The sequence below is a fragment of the Excalfactoria chinensis genome, chromosome 6 (assembly GCF_039878825.1).
Source record: "Excalfactoria chinensis isolate bCotChi1 chromosome 6, bCotChi1.hap2, whole genome shotgun sequence".
NCBI lineage: Eukaryota > Metazoa > Chordata > Aves > Galliformes > Phasianidae > Excalfactoria > Excalfactoria chinensis.
Genome location: NC_092830.1, coordinates 25764513 through 25780186, shown reverse-complemented (window position 1 = coordinate 25780186; position 15674 = coordinate 25764513). Strand labels below are relative to the sequence as shown.

General features: G+C 45.0%; 1 protein-coding gene across 2 annotated transcripts in view; it reads right to left on the bottom strand.

Moving 5' to 3' along the window:
* FBXW4 (F-box and WD repeat domain containing 4) overlaps positions 1-15326 on the bottom strand; it is a 59055-nt gene extending 43729 nt beyond the window's left edge. For both annotated transcript variants that reach the window (XR_011904127.1, XM_072340659.1), the window contains exons 1-4: positions 14951-15326; positions 4457-4552; positions 1501-1686; positions 273-405 (exon numbers count right to left, since the gene is read on the bottom strand). Coding sequence is in view for 1 of the 2 variants with exons in the window: in XM_072340659.1 (XP_072196760.1) it covers positions 273-405; positions 1501-1686; positions 4457-4552; positions 14951-15219 (684 nt within the window). In the remaining variant the exon portion in view is untranslated. The remainder of the gene's footprint in view (positions 1-272; positions 406-1500; positions 1687-4456; positions 4553-14950) is intronic.
* Positions 15327-15674: the final 348 nt, after the last annotated feature.

The following is a 15674-nucleotide window of genomic DNA, read 5'->3' as shown; positions in this document are numbered from 1 at the left end:
GTACAATGAAAAAAGAAAAACATTAAGTGCTTTCTTCCATACTTCCAGTTTAAACCAGCAGCTGATATATTAAGCTGCTGCTAAATCCTTCCATAAAGCTTGGCACAGCAAGCATCTCTGCAGAGACATGAGCCTATGCCAAGATACCCAGTGCTTCTCCTGCAGATGGAGGGGCTCACAACAGTTTTGTTGACTCTTAGATGTTCATGGCACAAGACCTCTGAGGTCACCACTGCAGCAGCACCTGCAGCAGCCAGAACATCTCAGCTCACCTTTGCTGTTCTGTCTCGGGAGCCACTGACAATAAGGCCACCTTGGAAGTCCACACAGTTCACCTCTTGTTCATGCGCAGAGAACTTGACACTGTAGGAGCCGTGGATCTTGTGAAGGATAATATTTCCATCTCTGAAAAATATGTCCCCAAGCAGAAAGCCTGTATGAGCTGCATCTCCTTTGACTAGCCACGTACCTTCCACTAATGCTTGGCAATGCCACTAAAAGACCAGTACTGATCTCTCATTGGAGCAGAAATTCAAACAGCATCATTAACCCTCTACTTCTCACAGATCATATATTCTCTTAAAATCCTATCTGGATTCCACAATGGCCATTCAATGCCTGATCTGCTGCACACGACATTTTTTCTGGCAAGCCCTCCATCCACCACTCTGTGCTAAACTGCAGAAGCCAGCAGAGCACCCTTCTCCCGCTTTCCCTCTCCTGCTTTTAGCTGGCCAAAATCCTGGTTGGATGCTGAATGGACAGAGTAAGGGAACAAATGAGAGGTCATTCTCTACCACATTGGAGCCTCAGCTTTTCATTCACTTCAGAGCAGCAGTGCAAGGTGTTGTGGTTTGAATTAACTGTAAGGATACTTAGACTTTTTTCAACCAAAACAGTAACGGATTTTAAATGCGTGCCTTCATTTTGATCTGAATTTTAGGCTACAGTTCAAAGGGGAGAGTGTGAAGGCATCCAGCGCAGCCAGCCATGCTTGCATCTCTCAATTCTATGCTGAAGTATATTAACAGCTAAAACTTTATATATAACAGTTCTGTCATTTGCTATAATCGATAAAGGCCAGCCAAATGCAAAATTAATTGGAGAAGTGTGTGTGTGCTGGAATGCTTGGCAAATTTCCCCCTCTCCACAATTATATCAGTAGGTCTAATAAAGACATGCTTGTGTCTAGAAAGATTTATGCACAACTGCATCCTCAGTTAATCAGCAGTTCTGGGCATTAGAACACATTCTACCCTGATTGTAACGGGGAAAAGAAATGAATCCTGCAGATCAGTCAGGATTGTGTGGCTCTATACACAGTAGACCGTTTTCAGGACAGAACCAAATCATAAGAGATGAAGCAGCAGGAGCTGAATACAGCCAAGCACAAAGATATCGTTATAAAGACTGACTTGTCTGCCCTGGGCTGGAGTTACACAAAACCTTTCCAGCTTCACTACCATGGCTCTGTGGGCTCCCATCATTGACCCAACTTACCCCCCTCCACTGACGATGTGGGAGTTGACAAGAACAAAGCGACATACGTCCTCCTGGTGGCCAGAGAAGATAGCCTGAGGGTGACGCTGCAAACCTGCACCATCTGGACAGAGTTGGTAGGCCTGGATGTTCTCGGCTTGTGACAGGTAGAGATACTGGCCATCCAGCTCCATCCAGGGCATCAAACTGCAAACAGACATCATACAAAAATTAATAGTAATAATACACGCACAAACAAACTAAAGAAAATTGTGAAGTTGGAGCTGCCGGTCACACAGAAAAGCAGGGCTTAATGCAGCACAGCTAAGAAGTGATATTTCTTTCACAGCATACAAAGCAGATGACATTGCTGGCATTTTTCTAACCTAGAGCTGAGGAAAATGAAGTGTGGAATCTCTGAAGTGAAGATTGCCAAGACCCTAGTGAGTTTAGATAGGAAATACTTAAGGCTCCCTGACCCCTCTTCATGAGCCCTGTACTTTTAAAGAAACTAGACTATCAGGCATTTGTGAGCTATGTCAAACATTTCTAAGAGGCCTTTCAGTAGGAAGCTCTTGGCACAGACAGTCCTGATCGTCCATCTTATTTGTTGATGCTCTGCAAAGAACACGAAGTTGCCACTGTTTCATATGCATCTCAGTACAGGAATAGGTCACGTCAAATAACATGTCTTCCCATGAAGTCCTGCACCTACTACACATATTGCACATTATTATGCAAAGCCTGAAGACATCCAGAAACTTTGTTCTCCTCAGGTAGAGGAGATATTTTTCTACATTCACACCTCTTCCACTGCTGAGTTGAAAGCAACTGCAGAGCAGCCTCTCTTGATTTATGTTTCCCGCCTCTCATATGAGCCCATACACCTCTTCTGCCTCATGCAATTTATGGGACCAGTGACAATTTCCTACATGGGCTTCTAGACATAGGAGCAGTAGACTGCTAAAGGAGCTGTTTGAAGAATGACACTGAAAGTGGAAAATACTCTTCAGTTCCTGGGAAACCAAGACAGAAAAAGACACTCAAGTAGTTTCTGAATCAAGTCTTTCATCACAACAGATTCATTTATTCTTGAAACAATATAAAAATAAAGAAAATAGAGCAGACTACAACATGTGTCACCTCCAAAGAATCAACAAGTAGGCCTCCTGGACATGGGGTCAGATACAAAGAGATATGGGGCTCACATCATGTGTGGCACGGATGTGTAAAATTGTCTCCAGGCTGCACAGTTATTGACAAGCACACTAATACCCATGAAAATATTGAGCAAAACCAGAGCCTTCCCATAGAACATCCTTTCAGCTTTCAAACTATTCAGAAAAGCTATTTTGTAGGCATACAAACATGTCCCTCTCTTTCTGGCAGATCATTCATTCTCAGAGGTCATGATTTTCTGCATTAGCAAAGGCATTACACACAGCAGCACCTCAAATCATCACAATGACTAGAAGCAAGCAAGAGAACAATACAGATTACTGGACAGAAGGTTCCTGCTTGCCTGTATTCGTGACCAATAAGAAGCTTGTCACAGGGACAAAGAAGTTGAGCATAGGTAATTTCGGATTTGGTCATATGCATGGAAAAAAATAAGAGGCATCTTTGGAATAGCAGCTTTGGTTTGAGGCAGGCTTTGATTTCCTTTTCTTTCCTGCCCTCCCACACAGTCCTCTAAAAGCAAGTGAATATCCAGCTTCCCCAGCCTACAGCCAGTTTCTGTGGCTCTCCTCCTACTGCAGTTTAGCTTTTTACCCTTTTCTATGGGTTTTTCATAAGGAGTAGCAAATTTGAAAGTAGGACAAATGAAAATTAGAGGATGCAGTTTGGATGGTGGCCTTATTAAATCAGTCCTTGCATTTTCATTTGGGAAGCTGGTTTAGTAATGATCTCTAACAACCACAGAGCCTGTCTTCACAGATGGTCACAAGCACTTCAAAGGCAGGTATACAACCTGCACCAAGAAACCACTCTGCTCATTACAGCTGTTCCCAGGACTTCAGACAAGCAGTGGCACATTATCCACCACTTCAATCTACACAGCACAAAAAGGCATGAAAGCTCAGTAGCAGGTCCCTGTTCTTCAGCAGCTAACAAACCATAGTTCTTCTCATTTTTCCTTCTGTCTGATGATGTGAAAGCTGAAAATTTAGATGTGCTGTTCAGATAAGAGACACATCTCAGGCTTTGCTTTGAAAGCTGAGTATGCCTTTGCAAGAAAAGCTTTAACAACAACCTCCTCTCATTAATGTCAAATATCCATTTTGTTAGTGAAAGAGGGACGCATAAAACAGAAGAAAGAAGAAGCACAAAGCAGAAGAATGGCAATTAGCATTTTAGATTTGTACATCCAAATTGAGAGCAAAGATAAAGCACTAGAGACAAAACAAGCATTTTGAGGAAACATGTAATTCCACATCTGAGATCAAGGTATGCTCATTGTGAGAGCAGGGCAGAAAATTGCTCACAGTATACAGCAATAGACAGGCACACAATAGTCTGAAGGCAATGTTACTAAATCCAACTAGAAATGTACAAATCAGAGCAATGCCAAATTCAAGCTCTAACTGAGAGAGGAACCCTCAACTGGATGCTTCATCCCTGGAGATGTTCAAGGCCAGGTTGGATGGGGCCCTGGGCAATCTGATCTAGTGCTTGATTTAATGGTTGGCATCCCTGCCCACAGCAGGAGAGTTGGAACTAGATGATCTGTGAGGTTCCTTCCAACCCAAGCCATCCTATAATTCTATGAAGTCGGAGCAAAGCCCTAGAGCAAGACAATAACTACAGTTACCCCACATCCAGCTAGCTAGCAACATCCAGAATAGGCCAGTGACATCATTTGTAAAACCCCATGGATCAGAAGGAGCATGAAACATCTCATTTTGGAGCACAGAGGCAAACCCAAAGCCCCTAAAGCAACAGAAATAACCAAGTAGAAAAGAATGGAGCCACTTGCTTGCATTTCCATTTCAGGACTGTCTCCCTCCGGCAGCGTCCATGCCTCCAGTTCTGAGAGACTTTCACCCTTTCCTTCACTGGAATGCCAGGTGCTCTGTAGACAAAGGAAGAAAGATGAGATTAGCAACCATGACTGATGCTATACAGAGAACAAATACACTTGAACTGGTTCTCACTCTGGTTCCACAAATGATGAGCTGCTAAACACTGATGGTGCCAGAGCCACACTAAAGTAAATGCATTTATGAAAGTTGACAAGAAAGGAATTCTGAGCAGAGCGAATGTTCACAACAAAAGAAGCCAACCACAATGATCACTACTGTACAGACTTTAGATCTGATCAAGACCTGATCTGGTACGCAGATAGAGCTTAGAATGAAATGTGATCAAGACTATACACAAAGACACCACTCTTCCAATAGAGACTAAAGAAAAACAGTTTGGACAAGGATAGCAACATATAGGAACAGATAGAGGAACCAGTCAAGAGAATACTAACAGTAGAAGCTAAAAGTGTCCAGTCAGAAGAGTAGTAGAGAAACTGCTCCAGACCCTTATCTGCCTAACAATTACATTACCAGATACAGTAACTAAAAATCAAAATAGATTCAGACTGAAAATAAAATTCATTCTTCTGTATAACCACCCAGTGCACACACACCACAGTAAAGATGGACCATCATTTTGCAGCAGCTCACCAAAAGACTTAGAATTCCACCCGGTTGCTGGGAAATCCCCAACTTTTAGTCAAAGTTACTAAAGGTTGTTAAAAGAGAGACTCATACTCAGTCGCTGGGATACAAGCCAAAATTATGGAAGAAGCCAAGATCAGTAGAGCTCAAAAAGTGATAAAAGGTAAGTAGCACAGACGCCTGGGACCCAGGTCTCTTCAGTGACTACATGAAGTTACCCAGTCAGAGCAGCTGTTCAACATCTGTTTTGCCTTCATGATTTAGAGTTGATTAAAGATTGAAAAAAATAAATAAATAAAAATGCAACATTCAGGTCTAATACCAACCTTTCTCATATCATAGTATTAATTATTCACTATTGGTGGAGCTGCTAAGGTGGAAAGGATCAGTTTTTGTTTTGTTTTTTCTTTAAAGAAGAAATTCTTGAACTCATTCTTTGTAAGTGGGTGTTGTGAGCCATTTACTAGACTACAGAGTGAGTTTATTTCCGTTTTCGTGCATTTCTCAGCTGTGAATGTTGCCAACTACAAGGGATGAAAGGAAGATCCTCAGATCATTGATAGATAGGGACTGGTGCCCAGCCAGGACCAGCTCCTCTTCACATTTCTACCATGCCCCCAATCCAATTCCATTTTTGGGTACTCCGTCATCTTTAAAACAAAGATTAGCTCTATGTAAATAAACATCTCCTGGTTGTTAATGGGTGTAGGAATCTCTAACCTGGCCCTGGGGCTTGGCCAGATTCTCATTTTCCCAGCCTTCCTTCCATAGCCTCAGGCTCTTCAGGCTCTTTTTTTATTTCTGCTCACCCTTCCCTCCCCTTTTCTATGCTTTCCGGCACTTAGTCACCATTATAATTTGACTGCATTCCTGGGCATTTGACACATTATAAACAAAAACAGAAGCCACACACAGAAAAGATCTTCATCCCACAGGCACCTGTGCAACTATAAGTTTATGATCAGTAGCGCCACACCAAATTAAAGTGCATTTAGGAAGCTATGAGCTCTTTTTGTTTCTTCTAACCCTTAATAAATAAATAAAATAAAAAATCTCTAGAGTTAGCCTAAGTTGCAAGAAGAGGAATTCCACTTAAAGAGAGCACTTGCAGGGGTTTGTGGGACCATATAGCGTCTGAGATGAGGAATGCACAGCACTGAGAAGTCAGGTCAGGTCCAGCAGTCGCCTCATTGCTTATTACTCTCCCAGACAGAGTTCAGGCTCTCCGCCTACATCCAATTCCATTCATTTCTCTAAAACTCTTCTCCTCCCCACGCTCAGCCCTCAGTTAAGTTCTCCCCACGTACAGATTTAAAAGCACCAGTTTGCACAGTGATGGAAAATGCACTCATGTCACAACCCCCCAACACGTACTGGCCCAGCCAGATATCCTGATCTCAAAGCACAAACCCTACAAAGACTAGATGCTATTTCCACAGCTAAAACATAAAAAAGAAGAAAAAAAGATAAGGTGAATCCAAGGTCAAAAAAGAAGCCTTCATCTTAAACAGCCAGTCACTTTCCTAGCTGGGGGTGCGTAGACATTGATCCTTCTATCACTAAAAGAGAAATTTCAGAAGATACCATTGCATGCTGGCTCAGCCCACACTATCAGTAAACTGCTGTAGTTACTCATGAACAAACACTCTGCTCTTCCATGCACATCAACAGTTCTTGCTGGAAAAGGGCAAGGACGAAACATGTTAAGGAGAGGAATATTTGTCAATGATGGGGGTCTGAGTTTGTTATTCCTTTGGGAGTGGGTTGTTTGTTTTGTGGTGGCGGGGGGGGCAAGAGGGCTACTGCTAATAGATGTACTATTCACCCAGCCTGCCTTCTCCACATAACAATTCTCAATCAATTTAATTTAAACATGTATTAGAAGCAACCACATATTCCATACATTTTCATTTATTCAAAATAGAAGCAGGAGGTGGGACAGAATATAATTAGGCCATAAGAAGGGAGATACAAAAGTTGGATTGATACGTTCCTTTGCCCATACTGTGGCAGCAGAGATCAAACTGCAATGGCTTTCAGCGTTGGTCAGAGATGTTTGCTCCCTTGTATCAAGAAGGAAGTTAAACTGAGGCCAGTGATGGAATCCAGTGCTGACATATAATTTAATCTGCTTCTTCAACAGCAGCTCCAAGAATACATCAGCAAAGGTGACAAGCAGCACCATCAGCATACTAGAGCAATTCTCAAATCTGAGAAAGCTAAAAAGGGTGTCGTTATATTTTTTTATTATCCTATGATTAAATTTATAATAATAATCCCCTTCTCCTCTACAAGACCTATGTGTAAATCTACTAATTTGTCCATGGTGACCTGAAACAATCAAGTCACAGCACATCTACACTGAGTGGTTGACTTAGCCAAGTACCTTCCACTTCAGCAACTGGATTGAGCATTCAGAGATTAACGAGACTATCCCAGCTCACAATGATTGTGTTGAGGAGGGACCACAATCCACAGACAGGGAATAACTTGACCATAGTATGCCATATCACAAAATACCAGCTGGTATTCAATGCATGCATAAAAGTTCTGTGAAATCAAGATGGTAGCATTCAAGTTCTCATGGAAATCTTCCAGCAGTGAAGTTCTAGACTGCAGGAGGCTGACCCACTGAGGAAGGACTTTTACTAGGAGCAACACAGTGCTGCATCACAGTGCAACTGAAGTGCAGCCCATCCTAGAAGGATGACAAGAAACACACAATGAAGTGAACATTGTGATGTTGAAATTTAGTGAAATTTAAGCAAAACGCTCCTAAAACCCCAGCAATGTTCAGAGTCCATCATCTTATCACCTGTGCTAAGAGCGACTATTATCAACAGTCTACAGTGTCGTATGATCTGCCATATATACGGCTATCATTTTCACTAGCAAATTAATCCAAAAAGCACTCTCTCAGGATTCCAAACCATGTGGCACGATATATGGCCTAAGCTAATGCATGCTTCCAACTGTAAGCACTCCTTTAGAAAGTAAACTTTAGAAAGTCTTTTTTTCAGTACGAAAGGGAAGCTGAACATTTGCCACAGCATGAGAGAGAGCTCCAGGATAGAAGTCATCCCAACCAACCCACTATAGAAGGATTTTCATTTCTCCCTTCCTACTTCAACCAATCTTAAAATAAAGTAAAATAAAATAAAGTATTTTGCTCAAATTATGGATTTCCTCTCTTTCTTGGCAGAGTTACCAGAAGAAATACAATACTCCTTCTGGAGCCCACTTCCCAGCTGCTGAAGTGAGAGACTGGGGCTATCCTCCCCCAGCATCACTGACCTCAGCCACCATGACAGTTACTGGCCTGGTCCCCCCAAATACCAGCAAAAGAAGGAATCACTCAGCCACAGACTAAGCACATCCCCTCCTAAAGCTTCACCTCCAGCAGTTTTTGCCTTCAGCGATCCCCTCCCCAGCCAAACTCTTCTGCCACTAGAAATGGCATTTCTGCAATAGCCAAAGTTTGTGTTTTACTGCATCTCGGCGAGATTCCCACTGGCCGTCTACAATTTCAGCATGTGCCAAAACAATGGTGCCTGCAACAACAAATACCATGTTACAGAAAGTAACACCAGCATGTCATACCGTATATTTTCCCAGCTGCATGGGGCATCCTAACCCATAGAAGCCCTTCCCATTTTGCTACGTTTTCAGTGCTGGAGAGCTCATCTGGAAATGCAAGTCTGCAGAGATCTGCAGCAGAGACCGAATCTCTTCTACAGAGAAAATCAGTCGTCTGTATAAAAGCCATCAGCAGGCTGCCTCTAGCCTGACTGGAAGGGTCATACAGAGGAACAAATAGGTCATAGTGGCTAAGCCCTTCTTTCAGCCTTGGCCCTGTGGCAGAGATGGCTAACACGGGGACCAACTGCACTTATTTGTATAATCAGGACACACCTGTTGAGTGGCAGGATCTCAGTGCATTTGCAAGTCATGGGCCACCAACAGACAGCCAAGAGGGAAAAGCTATTTATGTCAGGAGCTCCTGTTGCTACCCTCGAGAAGTTGGCGTGCTTTCAGCACGTCTCTTCCAGTATAAAAATTCCACCTGAATTCCTCTAGCACAGGGGCCATTTTTAGCTTACTGCCAGGTTCAGTCTGTCTTCTGCACTCAACCCCTTCCTATGTGACGTGGGTTCAAATAACACCAAGATGGAACTACCAACTTCTCTCACTGCTCCTTGCCTCCAGTGGTGCCACTGAGCTACCTCGGTCAGACATTAGCAGGCAGTGCGGGCAGGCTGTGTGGCCCCACAGATCCTCTAAACCATCCACCTGCATGAGGAAGCCAGAGACTTCTAATCAGAATGGAGTCTCTGTACACACAGCAAAGACAAGCATCCTCAAAGAGATTTCCAAACAACACCACCTATCATCACCTGATCTGAAGCAGATCACTGCCATCAGATCCATCCTCCTTCACCTACGATCCCCCAACCTGTAATGGGAACTCAGACAGAAACTCCAGGCAGGATTTTGCTGCTCTCAAGGAGTTATGGAGTCTCTTTAGAGCTGCTTTAAAAAAAAAATGAAATAAAATGAATAGCCCATGAAGATCTGAGCAAACCCCCAGCTGCTCAATAGTTGTCGTGTATATTGAATTGAAAGAGCGGACTGTCAGGGTAATGTTTGCACAGAATGAAGTAGCACGTAACTATTTCACTCATGCAGGTTACAGGAATAATAGCAATAGGCATGGCATACATTTCTGAAGCCCTGAAGTAGCTAAAATTCTGCTGCTGCTTTGAACTTGTGAAGACTGTAAAGGGAGGGACACAGGCTCCTTACAATTTCCCATTCCCACAACAAGAAATTGTTTCAGTAACTGTGCCATTCTGGCTGCCCAGAAGCAGTAGTTTAAGACAGTAAGAATCTAACAGGAGTTCCTGAAATGCACCGACTTTTCCAGCACAAAGCAATAGCTGTGTGCCCTCTTCCAGGCTTCAGCTGTTATTGCAATATCCTCCCCAGTGTTCCCCTCTGCATTGTCTGCACCAGCTCATCGCCTACTTCAGTTCTGACTTAAAGCTGGCAAAACAGCTTTTAAAAGATGAAGGAATCTGAAGGAGCTTTCCACGCTGCTTCACTCTCCCTCCCCCCCGGCACTGAAGGCAGAGGTCTCCAATGATTGCTGCAGTTTGCATTTGGATTTGACTTACACAGATTGGCCATTTCCTGCTCCTGCAGGTGTATAGATTTTTTCCAAGACCTGGAGAAAACGCTGCTTTTATTAACTCACAGAAATGCTTACATTAGTTCGTAGATACTCAAAGACAATAAAGTCACCCACTAATTAACCTATTTTTCTGGACAGGAGAAGATCCCACAATGCTAGTGGGCAAGGCAGGATGGAAGATGGGAGAGAAAAACACACAGCAGAGTGTTTCTATATTTTGACAACAGCTATTAATGTATTACAAAGAGCACATTGTCAAGCTATTTAGGTTGCAACTTTTAACTTGCCCTTTAAAATTCCTTTGTAACAAAGAGGAAATAAGTTTAGCCCAGCTGCAACATTATTCCTTTCTTCCAGGCTTTAAATAAAGAACCACCTTGCAAGGAGCTCTCTGGCTCTCCAATTTCTCCAGTCCAAGGTGGTCCAGAAGGCAGGCACTGGCTGAAGGCTCACAGCACCCTCTTCTATTTCTGGCTCTGACACTGACCCGCTGCACAGAGGGCAGCTTGGTTCACATCTCTGTGCCTCGCTGCCCTCCCAGCCCTTGTTTACTCTGTCTATTTAGGCAGCAAGCTCTTCAGGGCAGAGACTGCTCTTGCTGGGCCTGTACAACAGCTGGCAAAACAGACACAGGCTACCAGACACAACTGTAAAATCACTATACTCACCAGAAGCCCCAGAGGCTTTGTGCTACTGCTCAGCTATGGTTTAGCTGCAAAAAGAATTATTAAGCTGTATTCTTCTGTGAAACACTGCCATGCATTTTTGGAAGAGAAATGCTCCATTCACCTTACGTCATAAAGACAGGTCTTGACTCCTGCCTGAGCAGCTCCTGTGACTGAGCGAAGCAAAACTCCTCTGTGCAGGGACTATCTTTTTACCAAGCCCATAACAAGTTCTTATTGCAGTACAGGCTTACACATAAAATTAACATGACTACACAGAGCAAAAGGCAGCCTGACAGAGACAGGCGCCAAGAACCGCATACATCTAAACCCACTGCAGACTTCCAAAACAGTAACACAATATTCTATTAAGCATTTACTTACTACTGATTCAAAGAAGAAAAAAGTATGTTTTTAACACCAAGAATGTACTTAAGAACCTTTCCAAGTCAGGCCCTGCTATCCCGAATAAACACTAACTCAACTGATGCAGATCTAGTGATTCCCCTGCCGAGGAACGAAGATGATGGAAACATGGCATGAAGCAAACTTTTCTTCTTTGTATGTGCATGATTGAAACAATACCTTAAATACTTAGCTTCACTTACATCCACAGCTCCTCATCAGCTCAATTTATCAGATGGGCAAATGGGAGAGGCTCGTCCATGATGTGAAAATGCTTTTCAACATAACAACTCATGCCTAGGATTAAGTTCATATCTTCTTTTGACAACATTAGCCAATGAATTGAACTCTGTTTAAGCCTAAGAATATGTGCCGAGATAAAAATAGCTGGTAAAAGCGGGTAGTCAAGATGGAAAGTGGGTAATTTTAAATCAAATTGTTTTAGGTACTACATTTTTTCTTTCCCATGCTGCTCTACAGCTTTTGCAACCACTTTCTAATGGATATTCTCTCTTCCCTAATTGGGCATGAAAAATTCTTACAAGGAAGCTCACCCTGCAAACAGTGATTCCACATACAAGCTAAAGCCCGTTCCCTCTGATCTTCTTGTTACAGTTACTTGAAGATATACCTCACAGAAACAACATTTTAAAGAAACAGTGTCATTTTCAAGTTAATCAGCCTTTAAAAAACGGGCAAGTGGAGGAGGATACATTTCACAGCTATCTTACACCCTAAGCTCAAATTTATCTCTATTTACAGAGCATTAACAGATGGCTTATCAAAAGCCATTTAACAGCAGAAATGATCAAACTCGTTCTGAGATTTTTTTTTTTGTTTTAAGCAGCAAGAACTCCCTAGACTAGTTTTTAACTTACGCCAGCCTCTCAGGGACCATCAGTCTAAGATCTAATGTTAGAACCATGCACGTTACTTCATTAAGTACGTTTACCACAAACGGTTCCAGCCTTTGCTTTCTCAATTGCAGACAGAATTGCATAAATACCTCTTGAAAGTAAAAAACAGTGTTCGCCTCGTGCAGTGTTATCCAGAACGTGCAACAGAAGCCTCAACTCTCGAGCAAGCGGTAGCCAAGCATGACATACTCAAGATTGACTCCGTGTGATTAAGAAAGCACAGTTGTCAAGAAGGTCCAACTACCCATCATCTTCACCAGCATTCTATTTACCTAAAGATATTCTAGCTTAAACTCCTGCTCAGCTCAAATTTAATCTCCAACAAGCAGCCTACCAGTTTCTTACCCAGAATTACTGTCAGGAAGAAAGGCAATGTGCCTAAAAGCTTACCTAACTCTCCTCCCCAACTTGTATTGCCTGGTCAAATAAAATATAACCTTTCTCCTCAAATCTTCACCCTTCAATTGCAATAAGAGCAGTACTGGAGATTGCTCTTGATCTTGCAGACACGCATGAGGCACAGGCAATATAAAAAAGACACAGCTATTTAAAACCCTCAAGCTGCCACACAGGCTATTAAACTCTTCATCAGCTAAGTACAAACTTTATAACTGTACCACAACCCAACGTATGCATTCACTGTGATTCTTTTGGAGATGTGCAGATACCCGGACCCCCCCACACGCACACACCAAAGTACGCCCTTGTCTTTTATCTGCTGCCAGAACTATCAAACTCACTGGAGCAAGACTCCTGAAACTGCCCCCAGATGCTGGATGTCCACACAGGGAATTACAAGCGTTTGGCTTTCAGGTATTGCCCAGAAGAACTGGCACACTATCTATTTCAAAGAACTGAAGAGTACACGAGCCTTTCATAAAGTTAAAAGTAATGACAGGATTCATTCTCTGGAATATCTCAAGGATCCTTCATTACCAGACTGTAGTGCCATAGTGTGCTGCTGGTGATCGAGCTCCCTAGGACTGGGGGCAGTGCTGACCAATGCTAAAAGCAGCACTCTGTAGTAGACTTTAAAGAACAGTTGAAAATAGGGCTCAGCACAAAAGCACATCTTAGAATAACTAACAAAACAAAACAACTAACCAAAGCAACTCTGTGCTCCCACAGCGAATCTAACAGCACTGAAATCCCTGGGAGCTCATGACACGCAAGTAGCCTTCCCTTCATTTAAACCCTCTGACCTAACTAACTTCTTCTGTAGCTGTTTATAGACCCACATTCCTCTGCAGGGGGAAGTGGTGGTCCTTACATGTGCTGCACCTGCTCTGCTGTACACCTGATCCGTCCTGCAATCGAAGCAGCATAGTATCACCTTATTCTTAATGAAAAATACAGAACTTCATTTCCTCGGGAGACAAAATCATATATCATGGTAGACAGAGTCCTACGCACAGCATTCTGCAGCACTTACTCCCGCTTACCTCCTAGGGAACTGTGGTTAACTTTCAAACCCAATCTTTGGCTGCAGTGTCCATTGGCCACAGGCCTAAATCTACAAAAACTGAATGGGTCAAAATCCTGGCCTGAAAACCCAACGGAGATTTTCAGCACCACTGAAGTCCGGCTCCAAAGAGCAGGGGCCACAGCTGCTTCCCTATGCCTGTGCTACCGACAGGATAGCACTATGAGAAACAGGCCTCAGACACCCCTTACAATTAATGCCAACAGCATTTAGGGCAACAATACTGCATTCCTGGATGAGAAACAAAGTTCTGGATCTCAGAATGGCAGCTATAGGGAAACACAGGAAGCAATTCCCAGATCCTTGAGCACATGAATTCCCATTTGGGATCACTGAGATAGTAAGGGAAGCCCATGAGCTGTGGTTGCCTTCGAGTGGCATTCTGCAGGCCAGCAAATGGACAGAGTAAAACACAGCCTGTGGGTTCTTACCAAGTGCCATCAAGGCTGGAAGCCCAAAAGCACTTCCAGAAAGATGCTGGTGTTACACACAGCAAAGCTGCTATGCCTTGTACTTCTAATAGCACATCCAGGCCTTTTCTCAGCAGCCTGTACAGATTCTGCTCCCTCACAGCCACGTTTCCAAAGTGCCTTTGAGGCCTTGGCAGGCACTGGCAAAGCAGTGCTGAGAGGGAGAGCCCACCTCCCCTGGCTCAGAGCTCTCGAACTCAGACACTGCTTTGTGCCTGGGGGGGTCTTCGGGGAACCGAGCTCATCCGGAGAGGCCTTTGAGCTCCAATATCTGCGGGGTGCTCCTGACGGGCCTGGAGTTTAGCGAGCCCTCACCACGGTCTCAAGGGAGCAGGAAGCGCTTCCCCACACACCGCAGCCCTGCTGGGCACATCCAGGACCAGACCCCGCCGCCGCACGCAGTCCCTCCCCTGGCAGGGCGGCCCCGCCGATTCCCACGCGCTCGCCGCCCCTCTTGGAGCCAAGACGGCGCAGCCGCTCTTCGAGAATAGCGCCCCTCATCCCTCCGCCCTCTTACGGCAGCGGGGAGCCCCCCTTAGCGACTACGCCAGGAGCGCAGCACGCCCCTTAGCAACCAGCTAGGCCGCAGCATCCCCGGCCTTTCCTAGCCGCCGCGGCCGCCTCCCCCCCGCCTCCCCCCCGCCCTTCCGCCGCGGAGGCCGAGCTTACAGGTCGGTGCCGAGCTGGGTGAAGCCGGAATTGAGGCACCCGCGGGCTATGCGCTTCCAGAGGAGATCGCGGCTACTGAGGAAGCGCAGGCGGCGGCAGACCTGGCCCAGGCGGCCCAAGGCCTGCACGTCCAGGTAGGAGCAGATGAGGAGCAGCAGCTCCTCGGGTAAGGCCCAGAACGGGGAGGAGGGGGGGGAGGAAGAGGGGGGGGAAGCGGCCCGGGATCCCCCCTCCGCCTGGGGGGATCGGGGGCTGCTCTTCCTCCCCATGGAGCAGCAGCTCCTGCCCCTCCTCCCCGGGAGCCGGAGCTGCTGCTGCCCGGGGGAGGCCAAGCCATGGACGGGGGCAGCCGCTCCCCAGTCACATGGGGCAGGAGCCGCTGCCTGTCACTGCCCCCCTCCGGGGGAGGAGGCGGCGGCGGCGGCGGCCGGGGGGGACACCGTCGTTAGGGAATTAATTCATTAACGGGGGATACCCCCACCTCGATCCACCACGAAACAACCTGCTCCGGCCCGTGCATGGGTTATTATTCTTTACAGCTGGGATTAATAACATCACCTTATCGACGTATTCATTAATAACATGAATAATTAATGTCCAGAATGGTGATCGTGAGTAACCAGAGCATCTGCTCCACCACCTGGCTGGGCACAGCACTCCTGCAAAGGAAGGTGAACAGCAAGGTGATAACTGCTCATTAATTACCCTTGAGCGGAGTCAGGAG